The sequence below is a fragment of the Amphiprion ocellaris genome, chromosome 21 (genome assembly GCF_022539595.1).
Source record: "Amphiprion ocellaris isolate individual 3 ecotype Okinawa chromosome 21, ASM2253959v1, whole genome shotgun sequence".
Lineage (NCBI taxonomy): Eukaryota > Metazoa > Chordata > Actinopteri > Pomacentridae > Amphiprion > Amphiprion ocellaris.
Window position 1 is genome coordinate 18,460,877 of NC_072786.1, and position 14,589 is coordinate 18,475,465.

Genomic DNA, 14,589 nt, shown 5'->3' on the forward strand with positions numbered 1-14,589 from the left:
TCTAACATAAATGACTAAGTGATATATTAAACGTTTAAGCCTTTTTTTTTTTCTTAAGAAGAGCCAGGGGGTAATGGAGGGTTCCCGAAATAGCTGCCCATCTATGTATAGTTTGTCCACAACCAGTGCAGTCCGTTTACCTTTCTGTCTGTATTCTTTCATGATGGGGTATAATACTTTGCGCCTCTCGTTGATTTCCCTGGGAAACTGGTCGTTCATTCCGAACGACGTGCCTTTCAGCTCCCGTCCTTTGCTTCTTACGAGCACTTTCTGCTGGAAGTGCTCGAACTTTGCAATGATGGGACGGTGTCGGTTTCCTCCTCGGGGTCCGAGCCGGTGGACGCGGTGGAAAGTGATGTTTTTCACCGTTTCCGCAGGGATTTTAAGCGCCGACACCATGAAGTTTTTAACAAGGGTCTCTGGGTTATCCGGTGTGGACTCAGGGATACCAGAAAAGATCAGGTTGTCCCGCATGCTCCTCGACTGGATGTCCAGGACGGTCTCCCTCAGGGTTTTGTTTTCTTTTTTAAGTGTATTCACCTCTGAAGTGACCGCTGTCAGCGTGGACCGGAGTTCGGTGTTGTCCCTCTGCAGATCCTCTATCTGCTGGTGGGTGAACTCCAGGCTTGCTTTCAGGTCTTTTATCTCCTGGTGAAGCAAGCTAAGGATATCGAGCTTCTTATTAATTGACTCGAGAACACTTACCTGGATATCCGTGACCTCCAAGTCTTGTGTGTCCGTCGAGGAGTCTGCCTTCTTCCTCTTGCTCGGGTTGGCGTCTTCCATCGTGCACCGGACGAAGTAGTCGTCAATAAAGTTCTCAAGGTCCTCCACTGTGAGCACTACCGTTTCCGATCTTGAGCAGGCTATTTAGTTAGGTTGTTGTTTTATTTATTTATTTATTTTTAGTACAAGTACGTCGAGATAACGGCGATTTGTTTACTTCTCATCTAGCAGCTGGGAGCCGCCATGTTGAATTTCGTCACTCTCACTGAATCTCGCGATCTCACAGCATCTCGCGATCACCTCCGGGACCTCCTGAACCGATCCGTCTTCGTCTACCTCGATGACATCCTGGTCTTCTCCCGCAGCCTGGAGGAGCACCATCGGCATGTCCGACAAGTCCTGGAACGCCTTCTCCGGAACCGACTATTCGTCAAAGCATAGAAGTGCGAGTTCCACATGCCGACGGTCTCCTTCTTGGGCTACATCATTTCTGCGGGGGAGATCTGGATGGACCCCGCTAAGGTGGCAGCGGTGGAAAATTGGCCATGACCCGAGGATCGCAAACAGCTTCAGCGGTTCCTCAGGTTTGCCAATTTCTAACGCCGCTTCATAAAGGACTATAGCCGTATAGCATCTCCTCTGACAACATTCACCTCTACAGTCCGGAAATTCAGCTGGACCCCGGCGGCGGAGGTGGCTTTCGTGGAGCTGAAGACCCGCTTCACCTCTGCCCCCATTCTTGTGCAACCGGACCCCAGCCAGCAATTTATTGTGGAGGTGGATGCCTCGGACACTGCAGCAGGAGCGGTGCTCTCCCAGCGGACACCTGGAGATGGCAAATTTCATCCATGTGCTTTCTTTTCCAGGAAGCCGTCGGCTGCAGAGAGGAACTATGACATTGGCAACTGTGAGCTCCTGGCGGTCAAGCTGGCATTGGAGGAGTGGAGACACTGGCTGGAGGGGGCCGAACAACCATTCCTCATTTGGACCGATCACAAAAATTTACAGTACATCCAGACAGCCAAACGGCTGAACTCCAGGCAAGCCAGGTGGGCCCTCTTCTTTGGCCGGTTTAATGTTTCTCTCTCATGTCACCCAGGATCCAGGAACATCAAACCGGATGCCCTGTATCGCATCCATGCGAAGGAAGAGGACCAACAGACGCCGGAGCCTATCCTGTCTTCCCGATTTCTGGCCGGGCTGACCTGGGAAATTGAAGCCACTGTCCGCCGAGCCCAGGAACAGCAGCCAGACCCCGGAGGTGGCCCCCCCGGTTCTCTGTTTGTTCCTGAGATGACGCGCTTAGCAGTGCTTCAGTGGGCCCACTCCAGCCAGCTCTCCTGCCACCCAGGGGTCTCCAGAACACTAGTGGTTCTGCGTCGGAGGTTCTGGTGTCCCTACATGGACCAGGATACACGGAGGTTCGTTGCGGCCTGCTCCGTCTGCCCGAAACAAAACCCCTTCACAACCCAGTGCTGGACTCCTGAGACCCTTGCCCATCCCGAGGCGACAGTGGTCCCACAATCGCACTGGATTTTGTCACCAGGCTGCCCCCATCCCATGGAAATACGGTAATCCTGACCGTGGTCGACCGTTTCTCCAAGGCAGCACACTTTTTACCCCTGCCCAAACTCCCCACCGCCAGAGAAACGGCCGACCTCCTCGTTGCCCATGTTTTCCGTGCTCATGGCATCCCGGTGGACATTGTATCAGACCACGGACCACAGTTCACCTCACAGGTGTGGAAAGCATTCCGTTCGGTGCTCGGGGCCACGGTCAGTCTCTCCTCTGGATTTCAGCCGCAGAGTAATGGCCAGATGGAGCGGCTGAACCAAGAGATGGAGGCCGCCCTCCGATGCATATCATCTGAGAACCCTAGTTCCTGGAGTTCACGACTCCCCTGGGTGGAGTACGCGCATAACACGCTCCCCAACGCCTCCACCGGATTATCGCCCTTCCACTGTGTGTATGGATACCAGCCCCCTCTGTTTCCGGAGCTCAAAGAGGAAATCGCAGTTCCCTCTGTAGCCGCCCATCTCCGCCGCTGCGCCCAGACCTGGCGCCGTGCCCGTGCCGCCCTGCTCTGGGCCTCCCGTAGGATGCAGGACCAGGCCAACCATCACCATTCTGAAGCTCCGATATATGCTCCCGGACAACGGGTTTGGCTCCATGCCAAGGATCTCCCCCTCTGAGTCCCCTCAAATAAGCTGGCTCCCCGCTACATTGGACCCTTTGAGATCGAGTTGATAATTAACCCCTGTGCAGTCCGTCTCAAACTTCCCCGCTCCATGCGCATCCATCCTACCTTCCACGTCTCCCAATTAAAACCGGTCCAGGACAGTCCTCTTGCTCCCCCCGCCCCCGCCAACTCCACCACCCCCCCGGATGCTGGACAAGAACCCCATCTACACCGTCCGCTGACTCTTAGATGTGCGGTGCCGTGGCAGGGGCGTGCAATATCTGGTTGACTGGGAGGGCTACGGACCGGAGGAGAGGACATGGATTCCCCGGCGGCAGATCCTAGACCCCACTCTCATAAAAGACTTCCACTGGGAGAACCCAGGACGCCTGCACCGTGTGCCAGGAGGCACACGTGGGGGGGGTACTGTCAAGCTGTGCTTAAGGTCTAAAGATCAACTAAGGCTGTCCCTTCATTTAGAGTACAACTGGTGTATGCTTGCTAATGCATGGTAAATTAAAACAGCACTGATAGATGGACATAAACTTGTTGTCAGAAACTGGTGATGATCCAATAGCTGACTAATTCTTGAGAAGCCCGCACAGACACTGACAGCATCATTTTCAAAAGAAACATAATCACCATTAATTTCCATTTGCCATTTACTGATATTATCTAATATAAACTGGGTAGAAACAAACAAGCTTTCATTCATTTTGTTTTGTTACAACCAACATAAAAGAACTGTTCACTTATGTGATAATCAGTATATTAGCAGTGAACAAAGTGCTTTAACCTCATTGAAAACAATTACATGTGAGAAGGGTTGCTAAGTGTTCAGTTTAAAGACTTGGAACACTGAGCAGGGAAAATCTCTCTTCAGACTCACAGTGGACTGGATGCTGCTTCTATTTAGAAACTCTCACATGAAACAACCTCATCTGTTTCTTATGGAAAGTCATTTCTAAATGAGTGAACAATGACAGAAGAGTAGAGAGAGAGCACAAGTTGATCTGGTAGTTAATCTACTGGATGAGAAGTGTGTTTGTGTATCTGCTGTGTGTGTGTGTGTATCTGCTGTGTGTGTGTGTGTGTGTGTGTGTGTGTGTGTGTGTGTGTGTGTGTGTGTGTGTGTGTGTGTGTGTGTGTGTGTTTGTCTGCCAATCTCATTCCTTATGATGATGATACAGCCTGTTTGTACCGAGCTAGAGCCGAGGATTCATCAAGCTGTGTGTGTGCGGGTGTGCATATAGACACATTTCCATCCGCTTTCCGCAGTTAAAAATATTTGCATAACAGTGGGTGAAAATTTGGCTGTAAATTTACACTTTTGTGTATCAGGATTGGATCAGGACTTTAGTCAAAATAAATATTTGACATTTCAAATTACATAAATCTGAAATGAAATTCAAAATGCTGCATCATACTGATTTTCACTCACCATCACATCCAGTTCAAGTGTTTGTGCTTGTTGAGGCACTTTGACTGGCATTCTGGGAAACTGTCCCCTACATTGGCACAGACTTTGAGACCTTATTTCTGACTCTGTCACGCTTCCTGCTCTTACTTTCTTTTCTGTCATGCTGTCTTTTTTCCCCCTCTCCCTGCTTGCTTCCTCTCCCTCCCCTGTAAACCTTCGCTTGGATCCTGCCTCTCCTCCTCTTCGTCTCAGTCTCTGTGCTGGGAGTCAGGGCAGCACTCTGGCAGGAGGCCTGTCGTCCTGTATTCCCCGCTGCTCTCTATTCATCTCTTCCTCACTAGCTGCCTCTCGCTTCCTTTCATCAGCTTCCTACACCAAAGCTCATGCATTTCTCTTTCTCTACTCAACTCTTTCTCCATGTGCACATACTACTCTGCTCCATTCATCCCCCACCCTCCCCCTTTTGCTCCTACGCTCTGATTTCTCTGCAGTGCTTGTGTAGTGAAGATCTGAGCCCTTTATTGTCATCTCACCTGTTGGAGCAGGGGATGAATAATAATGTGCTCTGTTTCCTTTGCATAGATTTAACAACTTGACTCACCACTTTTCACAGTCAGATAAGGTGAAGCGTTGACCTTTGGGAATCAAACTGGAGCAGAGATTCTTCGTGTGAAAGCTGATCTACAGATAGGGGCAGGTGATCTGGCCAGATAGACGGAGGCTTTATTGTCATTGTGCAAAATACAACAAAACTTGTGTTGTAACTCATAGAAATCAGCAGCAGTACAATATGAAATACTCCTAAAAAATAAAATGAATTTAAAAAGAATTAGGTTATATACACAACCATTCAAAAGTTTGGACACACCTTATTTTTTTGTATTATTTTCTACATTGTAGATTAATACTGAAGATTAACACTTTTTTGTCTACAACATAATTCCATATGTATTCTTTTATAGTTTTGATGTCAATTAATCTACAATGTATAAAATAATGGAATAAAAACCATTGAATGAGAAGGTGTGTCCAAACTTTTGCCTAGTAGTGTACATTTGTACACATAGCAAAGTGCAACTAGTAGCTAGCAGTGGCACATGTACACTGGTATAAAACAGTGCAAATAGTGGAGTGCAAAATAGTGAGAAGTAAACAGGTGGTATATTGAATATGTACAGATGAACATATGACTATCTTTTATGGTACAACCGCAATCCACAATCTGATTCATAATTCTCAGAATTCAAAAACGGTTTCCACTTCAAACACGTAGGCTGAATTATTCCAATATTAAAACTTGCCATTGTGTAGAGTAGTTTTGCAGTGTTCAAACAGATTGGCGCTGGTGTGCTGGTTAAGTGAAGAGAGAGACATGGCATAGATGTGCACATTCTAGAGAAATCAGTGGTGTAGCATTACATCTAAGCCATTTTAAGGGACGCTGGGACTGTTTTCATGGAAATGCTTTAAAATGTGTAACTACGAGATGAGTTTTGGGGCGTTAAACTAATGAGCAGATAGGGACTTTAACTCAAAGCTAAGGGCCCAGCTCACAAGTCTCCACATCCTGTTCTCACTCTGATTATATTCTAAAAGTTTTGGCCAGAAATGGTGATTTGTATCTCCACAACCTTCATGGTTCTTTCAGGATGTTGGTCCACCATGCCCTATTCTGTTAACAAAATAAAGCTCACTTCTAAGATGACTAGGTCATATAATGCGTATCATCCTCACTATGTCACAACCAGTCATGCTTCAGGTGGCCCAGCAAAGTTTGGACAATCCTGTTATTTATCGAACATGATTTGTATCAACCCTCTGAAAAGCAGACCATATGCCGAAGTATAACTGTCCACAATATAAGCCGTCACATTGTCCACCCATACGTACAGTGACACAAAGGACTCAAGAAGTAAAGCAAGGAGTGACTTAAATATGAATGTGATACTGTGCTGATTCCAAAGGCCTGCTCTGTTGCATAAAGCTTATTCAAAACCTGCTCAAAGCCACTTTTGCAGCGTGGACAACTGTCACTCTCATTTCTCAATCCTTTGAAGAAACATGGCTTATGTATTTTTTATTAGCCGCACTGGTAAGTAATGGTTGCAATATCCAAACCACTGAGGATCATCTGACAAAGATGTAAGCTGGAATTACACTCCTGCAAGTTGTTTGTAGGCGAGTGTCCACATGGATGTCTCAGAGCTATTTGTGTGGTTTGGTGGTTTCTTCAAGCTTTTACATAGTACCTTAATGCTGTTCATGAGTCTCATCTCCTAACAGGCAATAAATCAATCACATTGATTGACAGGGCCGTAAATGTTGAGTTTTGCAAGCCTCTATGAACTGCAGTCTCTCATGTAACCTGGTCTCAGCAATACAGCCACTGAGAATGGGGGAAAAATTAACAAAAGGTGGAGCTCATAAGAGCTTTTACTGTGTGGTAGTTGCACACATACATCATACAAAAAGAAGACAGAATATCAGAGAGTTAAGATGTGTGGAGGTGATACAGAGAACAAGTTTGTGGATAAAGCGTCTGAAAACTTGGCTGCAAACATTAAGAAACATCAAACATTCATAACTAAAAAAAAAGCAAACTCAAGTTAAAATTAACAACTTCAGGCATTATTTATTGAGTCTCCCGTTTCTGAATGGAACCCACAACTTCAAACTATTACAAGGAGCAAAAACGTGAAATAAGGAAACCTGCAGAACAGTGTAGGACCCAATGACAAAATCATAGCTGGATAATTTAAATTTAGTTGTGGAAAATTGCAGTCTCTTATTTGCATTGTTGTTTTTACAAACAATCTTGATCTAAGCTCATATAGACATTTTTTCGAGGGCTTGCGGTCTGAAAGCGCATCATGACCCACAGCTTATATTCTAAATAAACGGACAACTTTTTAAACATGTATTGATGATAACGATGTATACGTAACTTTTCACTAAACACAGTCAGCTGAGTTTTTTTCTAAATTAGGTATTTTTATGAGAAGTTTAACAGGTATATTCCAACAGCTAAATGCTTCAGTCATTGTGGTTATGGGAACAACTGTGGTGTCTGTGTGCCTTCTTAAATCAGCAGTAAGTTGAATCAACAAACAACAAATTTCCCACAGAATGTGGTTCATATTTGTGTTGCTACATCTCTTACTATTTGTTCCTACTCACCTAACCGTTTCTCCTGCATCATAGAAACATATAGACGTGAGATGGCAGATGGGACAGATATAAATCCAGTTTGGCCAAGAAAAGGACCCACATCACTGCTAAGAACAGGTTTGATGAAACCAATGTTCTGGATGTGTATCAACTTGAAATGATATAAACTGAACCTTTTAAATGGTGAGGAGCGAACTACATCTGTCTGGTTTTTACATTTTAATATACCTCCTCAAAGTCGCAGAAAAAGAACTGTTGAATAGGTATAAGGTGGGAGTGCGTTCCCAATGGGAAGCAGCAGCACAAAATACTCAACTGGGACAAAGCCAGCAGACCCTGAGGGGAATGTCGGCTGTGTTTAAGCACTCAATAAATTCTGAATTAACTCTAGCATAAATTTTGTCCTTGACTCTGTTTCTTATTTTGCACTAGTCAAATAGAGAAAAAATAAAAAGGCAATTTAATTCAAGAAAAAAAATCAGCAAAGTAAAATCCATAAGTGATTAAATTACTCCATCATTGCTCCATGATGCTTTCAACCAATCAGCAAACTACGTATGTTACAGGATAAATATTGAATGCAATTATGTTCTGGTGAGGTACACAGGTTTTTCTGCTGGTTTCTACTGACTCATGCTAAGCAGACCTGATGAGACTTGAACAGATGTTCCACTTCACCACAATTACAAATTTGAGAGGAACAGTGTAGCACAAGTTTAAAAATTCCAGTTAGCAAAAGCAGACGATATATATGTTAATATATGTGACCTTATTATATGTGACCTCCACTGGTTGGATTGGGCTGCACTAGTCAAGCTCAGAAAAGCCCTGACTGACACTGACTGGTAAGATGTCACTGTTCTGGGATGATTTGCTGGCTTCAGAGCATTTGTTTAATTGGTGATTTGAAGGTGGAGTTGCAGAGAAAGGCAAAGATGCTGTGTGAGGTGAAAGGGACAGATACACACTGGTGTTCTAGCTGTCTGCTCTGTGTACACTGAAAAAACAAGTGTGCTGTAATGGTAACACACAATTTCATCTGATATGTTTAACTCCTTGTTTGTCACATTCCTTGTGTCACTTTGTGACAGTGTGTGTGTGATGTACTCACAGCCTCAGTGTGGACTGGGTGCACGGCGAACAAGAGAGCTGTGATGAAGGCCAGACGTGAGTCTTCAAACACACATCGTTCACACGTTTGCATAAGCAGGCAGGTTACGGCACAGTGCAAACACATGTTGACGATGTGGAAGTAGAGAGGAGTCATACCGCCCAGCAAGACGTTCAACCTGACAGACAAAGAGACAGAAAGTCAGTTCTATATGATGAGAGAAGAGCATCAAACTGTGTGAAAGTGCGAATGATATTTGAAAAGCAAAAAAAAAAAATAACAAGCTGAAGAATGGAAGTACAGTCCAATGTCATTCATTTTCTCATAAACCCCAAGCATATGGGGTCAACAAAGGGTCAACGTTGTCTAAGACAATCACTCAGACATACAGGGCAATGGATTTACTGTGGGAATCTCTAAAGTAAATTACATTTTACATTTCCTGGATGAAGTGATTGTCTTATAATCCTGAACAGAATCTCAATCCATTTTCCACAGTGCCATGGATTTCAAATAAAAGAGAATGATTGCATTGAGAGAGAATATCAGATTCCCTCCATCAAATCACAGCCTGCTTAACATCTTCCAGCAGCTAATCTCTCAATGAGGAATAACAGTGAGATAGGCAATTTTCACCTAGTTTATCATAATTGCTATTATGCTGTAACCATTCCCTCTCCACCCAACAGAATAACAACAACTTGATAATAACAAACCGAGGAAATAGAAAGCATTACAGTGGTTCAGGTTGTGACCATCATTTGATGATACTGAACATTTTTTAAACATTTAGTATGGATCTTGCTGCAGATAGAGCTGAATGATTTAAAGAAATAACTGTGAGAGAACTGTGTGTACTGCGAATGGGCATTTCAGGAGCCGAGGACTGAACCCTGCAATTGGTGGACAACCTACTCTACCACAAGAGCCACAGCTGTCCACAAATACTATATAGATGCTAAAAAGAAAAAATTTTAAAAGCGCTATTTGCTGGTACTGATTACATTTGTGCCACTGAACAAGATGAGTTTGTACAAAACACAATTACAAACCTTATTTGCCCATGAAAAGAACCTGACAATAGTGCTGACTGTTAATTAAATCCTCCAAGGGATGAGATGGAAATGTCATTGATTTTGCAGGTACTTGGTCATAAAACCTAAGTATTTGAATAATTAAAATGTTGACCTGATGTCGAGCTTGATATTTCACTCACAATCACAAAGAGCTTGATCAAAGTGAATCACTTGGATTTGAATGGAATTCAAAATTTTAAGCTGGCATGAAAAACAAAAGTCTAAAATTTTTGTATTTAAGGAAATTACTGTACAGCTTCAATGAAGGGCAACAACATACAGTAGGAGCAAAGTGAGATGTTTTTTTGGTGCCTAAAGTTACTAAAAGGGATAAAAGGTGAAACCTGTATGAGGGCTAATGTTTTTTCGTGAATTTAACTTCTAAAGAAAAATTTTGGTGAGCTGCACAAAACCAAAAAGGACAGCTGAACAGAACATGGCTTCACATCTGAACTCCTTATCTTTGATTATCATTAATTCTAATGGGATCCTCTGTGAGCCCTCATCCACTCCATAATATGAAGGAGACTTTGCCCTCCACTATCCCTCTTCTATTCATAATTCAATGAGAACGACTGATAAAATCTGCTGGAGCTTGCAGTGAGAGCATCACCCTCACCATTATCTTAGCCTGACCTTAGCTGATGCTGATCTGCTCTCATAGCTGACGCTGAGCTGAGTGTGGAATAAATAAAGGATCGTGAGATGAATTTCCCAGAGGGCCGGGCCAGGGTCCCAAACTATCCATGGGGTGAAGGCTTTGGATGAATGTAAATTTTTCATTTGATGCATTTAGCTGCGCTGATCCAGAGAGACTTTCAATGAGGGAGCGAGTCGGGATTCAGGGTCCTGCTAAAGGATATTTTGGCTAGAAGCAGGCTGTTGATGGACACACTTCTGGATGCTGGAGGACTTTCAGCTGTGACCTTTGTGTAATGAGCCTGTATAACAACTACTCTCATACATGAACAACAACAAGCCTGAGCCTGCATGATGGAGACTAATGTACTGTATGTGGGCATTACTCTGAATGATTGGGTTATTGCAGTTACATATGTCCATTTAAGGACTAAATACCACATTCTTTTCCTAAAAAAAAAATAAATCAAACAATAAAAGGCACCGTTGATCAAAAAATTGCAAAACTATCACCTTACTTAACACAGAGCTTGTAGTGATTAATGTTTGCAAAAATGATGCAAATAGATTAAAATAGGAACAAATACACTTCTTACATTTTCGTTAAAAACTTTTTTGTGTTTTTTTCATCAGAGCTCTTAAAAAGTGAAACTACTGAACATTCTGTCAAACTATTTCCTTCTTGGTATTGATGAATTGTCTTTCACTGGTATGTATCATCATTGTTTAATCACCTAGCCCTCGGTGGATGCTCACAACACTTCAACGCAGACCAACACATCTCGACGTATTTTTTTAGAAAATGCTTTTTCCTCTAGTGCTGATATCCAATAAACATAAATCATAACCGTCTTGTACACAAAACTAAAGGAGGTTTAAATCTTCGAGTGAATATTTTGTGTGTGAAATTATGGGCCTAATGCTGACACTAACATAAAGGCCTCTTCAGTCTCTTAAAACTTGAATATCTAACTCAGTTTTTAAACAATTAGATGAACAAAAATTCAGAGTGACAGCAGTGTGACTTCCCACAATTAAATGAGCTTGATCCACTGTGATATTGAGATTTCAAATGCTCACCTCATACAAAACTCCGATAATGCAGATAGAAATCAGCCCATGTAGTTTTTTTTTTGTTGTTTTTTGGGGGGGGGATTTTATTAGATTTTCAACACACACAACATAGCTCAGACAGAACACAGGGACAGAACGATAAGGGCAGGTGAGTACAGTAAAATGTCACTCGAAATAAAAGGACAATTTATGAATTAGCGAGAGGGAAATCCTTGGAGTACATGAGAGGCTAGTAATGGGCCAATAAATTTCAGATAGGGGTCCCAGGTAGAGTAGAAAGTGTCTAAAGAAGAGTTAAACATGCATGTGATGTATTCACTGGGAATGCATTCCATTGTAAAACTGTGCCAAGATTTTTTTGTGGGGGCACAGTCTTTGATCCAAAAATACAGTATGTTCTTTCTGGCAGTGACAGTCAACAGGTTAAATAGTCGCTTGTGTTTTGAGTCAATACGTGGGTCCACGAGGCCAAGGAGGAGGTATTTGGGGTCCATGGGTATGATTACATTGAAGATAAAAAAAAATAGGTCTTTAACAACACCAGACCAATAATTTTGTATCTTGGAACACAACCACATACAATGAAAATAGTCACCTACTGCACTCTTACATTTCCAGCAATAAGAGGAGAAATTAGGATCAATCTTATTTTTAAGAACAGGAGTTCCATGGATCCGGTGCAAAATTTTGAACTGAATTGATTTGGTTCGATTACAAATGGAGATTTTAGCAGCCTTTTTCTATATTTTACACCAAGAATCAGGATCTATTTGAATGTCCAAATCCCTTTCCCAAGCCAATTTTACAGATACTGAAGCAGAGGGAGAGACAGAAGTTATAGCTTTGTAAAATACAGATGTTGATTTTTTACCGGAGTTTGTACAGAGTATATTCTCTATATGAGACAAATCGCCTTTTGTTAAAGTTGTATCTTTGGTAATAAAGTGTCTGATTTGAAGGTATCTAAAAAATCTGATCTCTGCAAATCAAATTTTTGCTGCACCTGAGTAAAGGATAACAAGCCCTGATTTTCAAATAGATCCCCTAATTTTGTAAGGCCCTTTTCAGACCAGATTTTATAGCCCTGATCCTTGCAGCCAGGCAGAAAATCTGGATTGTCTAAAATTGGGGTGAGAGGGGATGTATAACAATTGCTCTCCAATTTACAAACCATTTTCCAAGCCTTGACAGTATTTAGAGAAATTGGATTAGTACATAATTCTTTGACATCACTTTTCACAAAGAGAAGGTTCCAAAGAGGACAAATGCATTGAGAGGATTCAATATCTATCCACACCGAAGCGGCATTATTCCTAAACCATTGTGTTATTAAGTTCAGGTGCACAGCTAACTGATATTGTCTGAAGTTGGGCATGTCCAGGCCACCATCAGAACAAGGTCATTGGAGTTTAGACATTTTTAACCTAGGTTTTCCTTTACTCCAGATGAAAGAGCTCAGCCATCCTTAAAGCAATTTAATGACTTTGTTGGTCAATAAGAGTGGTATCATTTGGATAGGGTAAAGTAATCTGGGTAAAATACACATTTTTATAAGGGCAATCCTACCGAGCCAGGACAAAGGCAAAGAAGCCCACCGGTCTAAATCTGCTTTTATGGCACCCAGGAGAGGCGGATAGTTAGCTTTATACAACAACTCAAATGAGGGTGTTACCGAAATACCCAGATAGACAAATCTAGAAGGAGACCAGCAAAAAGGAAAGGGTATAGACAGCTCAGGTACAGACACCAAGGACCCAAGAAGTGGCATGGCTTCTGATTTAGAGAAATTAATCCTATAGCCGGAAAATTCACTAAATAATGCAATGGTGTTTATTAGGGCCAAAATAGATCACTGAGGATGAGACAGGAAAATCAGCACATCATCCGCATAAAGGGAGATTTTGTGTTCTCTCTCATTTACTAAGATGCCAGATATGACTTTGTTCTGCCTAATCTCTTGAGCTAATGGCTCAATGGCAACATTAAAGAGCAGAGGACTCAAAGGATCTCCCTGTCTATTACCTCGGAAAAGAGGGAAGCTACTGGATCTGAGCCCATTAGTTATGACAGACGCAGTAGGAGAATTATACAAAATATGAATCCACCTAAGGAAGGTGTCCCCACAGCCAAATTACCCAGAACATAAAATAAATACGGCCACTCCACGCGATCAAATGCTTTTTCAGCATCAAGAGAAATCACCAAGGCAGGGTCCTTGGAGTCGTGGAGTAACTGAATAATATTAAGCAGTCGTCTCATATTGTTGCTGGAGTGCCGACCCTTGATAAAACCAGTCTGATCGTTACGAATAATATCCGGTGGCACTTTTTCTAACTGCAAAGCCAGAATTTTTGAAAGTAATTTTTGATCTGAATTGAGCAAAGCAATAGGCCTATAGGAAGCACAATTTTCAGGGTCTTTTCCTTTCTTGAGAATAAGTGAAATATTAGCCTCTCTCAAGGAGGGAGGAAGGATACTGGTAGAAAATGAATGATTTAACATGGCTAACATGGGGTCTATGATGGTATCACCAAACACCTTATAAAATTCATACCCAAAACCGTCTGGCCCCGGGGCTTTTCCTGACGGCATAGATTTCAATGCTAAGAAAGCCTCTTCTCTGGTAATTGGGGCATTAAGACATTGTCTCTGAGCTTCAGTGATCTGTGGAAGAGTGATATCAGAAAGAAAAACAGTGCATGAGATCTAAAGCATTATGTGGTTGTTCTGACTTGTATAAGTTTGAATAAAAAGTTGCAAATTCTGCATTGATAGATTTTGTGTCTAAATATCTCCAACCATTCGGGCCTACCACAGAAACTATGGTCTGAGCGGCTGACCGTTTTTTGACAAGATTTGCAAGATATTTACCCGGTTTATCTCCAGATTCGTATAACTTCTGCCTAGCAAACTTTAGTGAATATTCTGCTTTCTGAATTTGCAGAGTATTCAAAGCTACTCTGGTAGCAGAGATCTCCTTAAGTAGTTCAGGATCGGGAGTAGAAGAATATTTTCTCTCCATTTCAACTAAAGCACACTGTAGATGTTCCACATGTTCCATCCTTTGACGCCTCCTGGATGCCACATAAGAGATAATCAATCCCCTACAATAGGCCTTACAGGTTTCCCAGAGAATACAAGGATTTTCTACAGACACCGAATTAATACTAAAGAAGATCTTCAGTTCAGAGGTCAT

The 14,589-nt window shown here is 42.6% G+C and overlaps 1 protein-coding gene across 5 annotated transcripts in view; it reads right to left on the bottom strand.

Moving 5' to 3' along the window:
• The window catches only part of tmtc1 (transmembrane O-mannosyltransferase targeting cadherins 1), a 277,652-nt gene that overhangs the window by 246,631 nt on the left and 16,432 nt on the right, over positions 1-14,589 (bottom strand). For all 5 annotated transcript variants that reach the window (XM_055006524.1, XM_055006521.1, XM_055006522.1 and 2 more), the window contains exon 2: positions 8,605-8,782. In XM_055006524.1, coding sequence (XP_054862499.1) covers positions 8,605-8,782 — 178 coding nt within the window. The remainder of the gene's footprint in view (positions 1-8,604; positions 8,783-14,589) is intronic.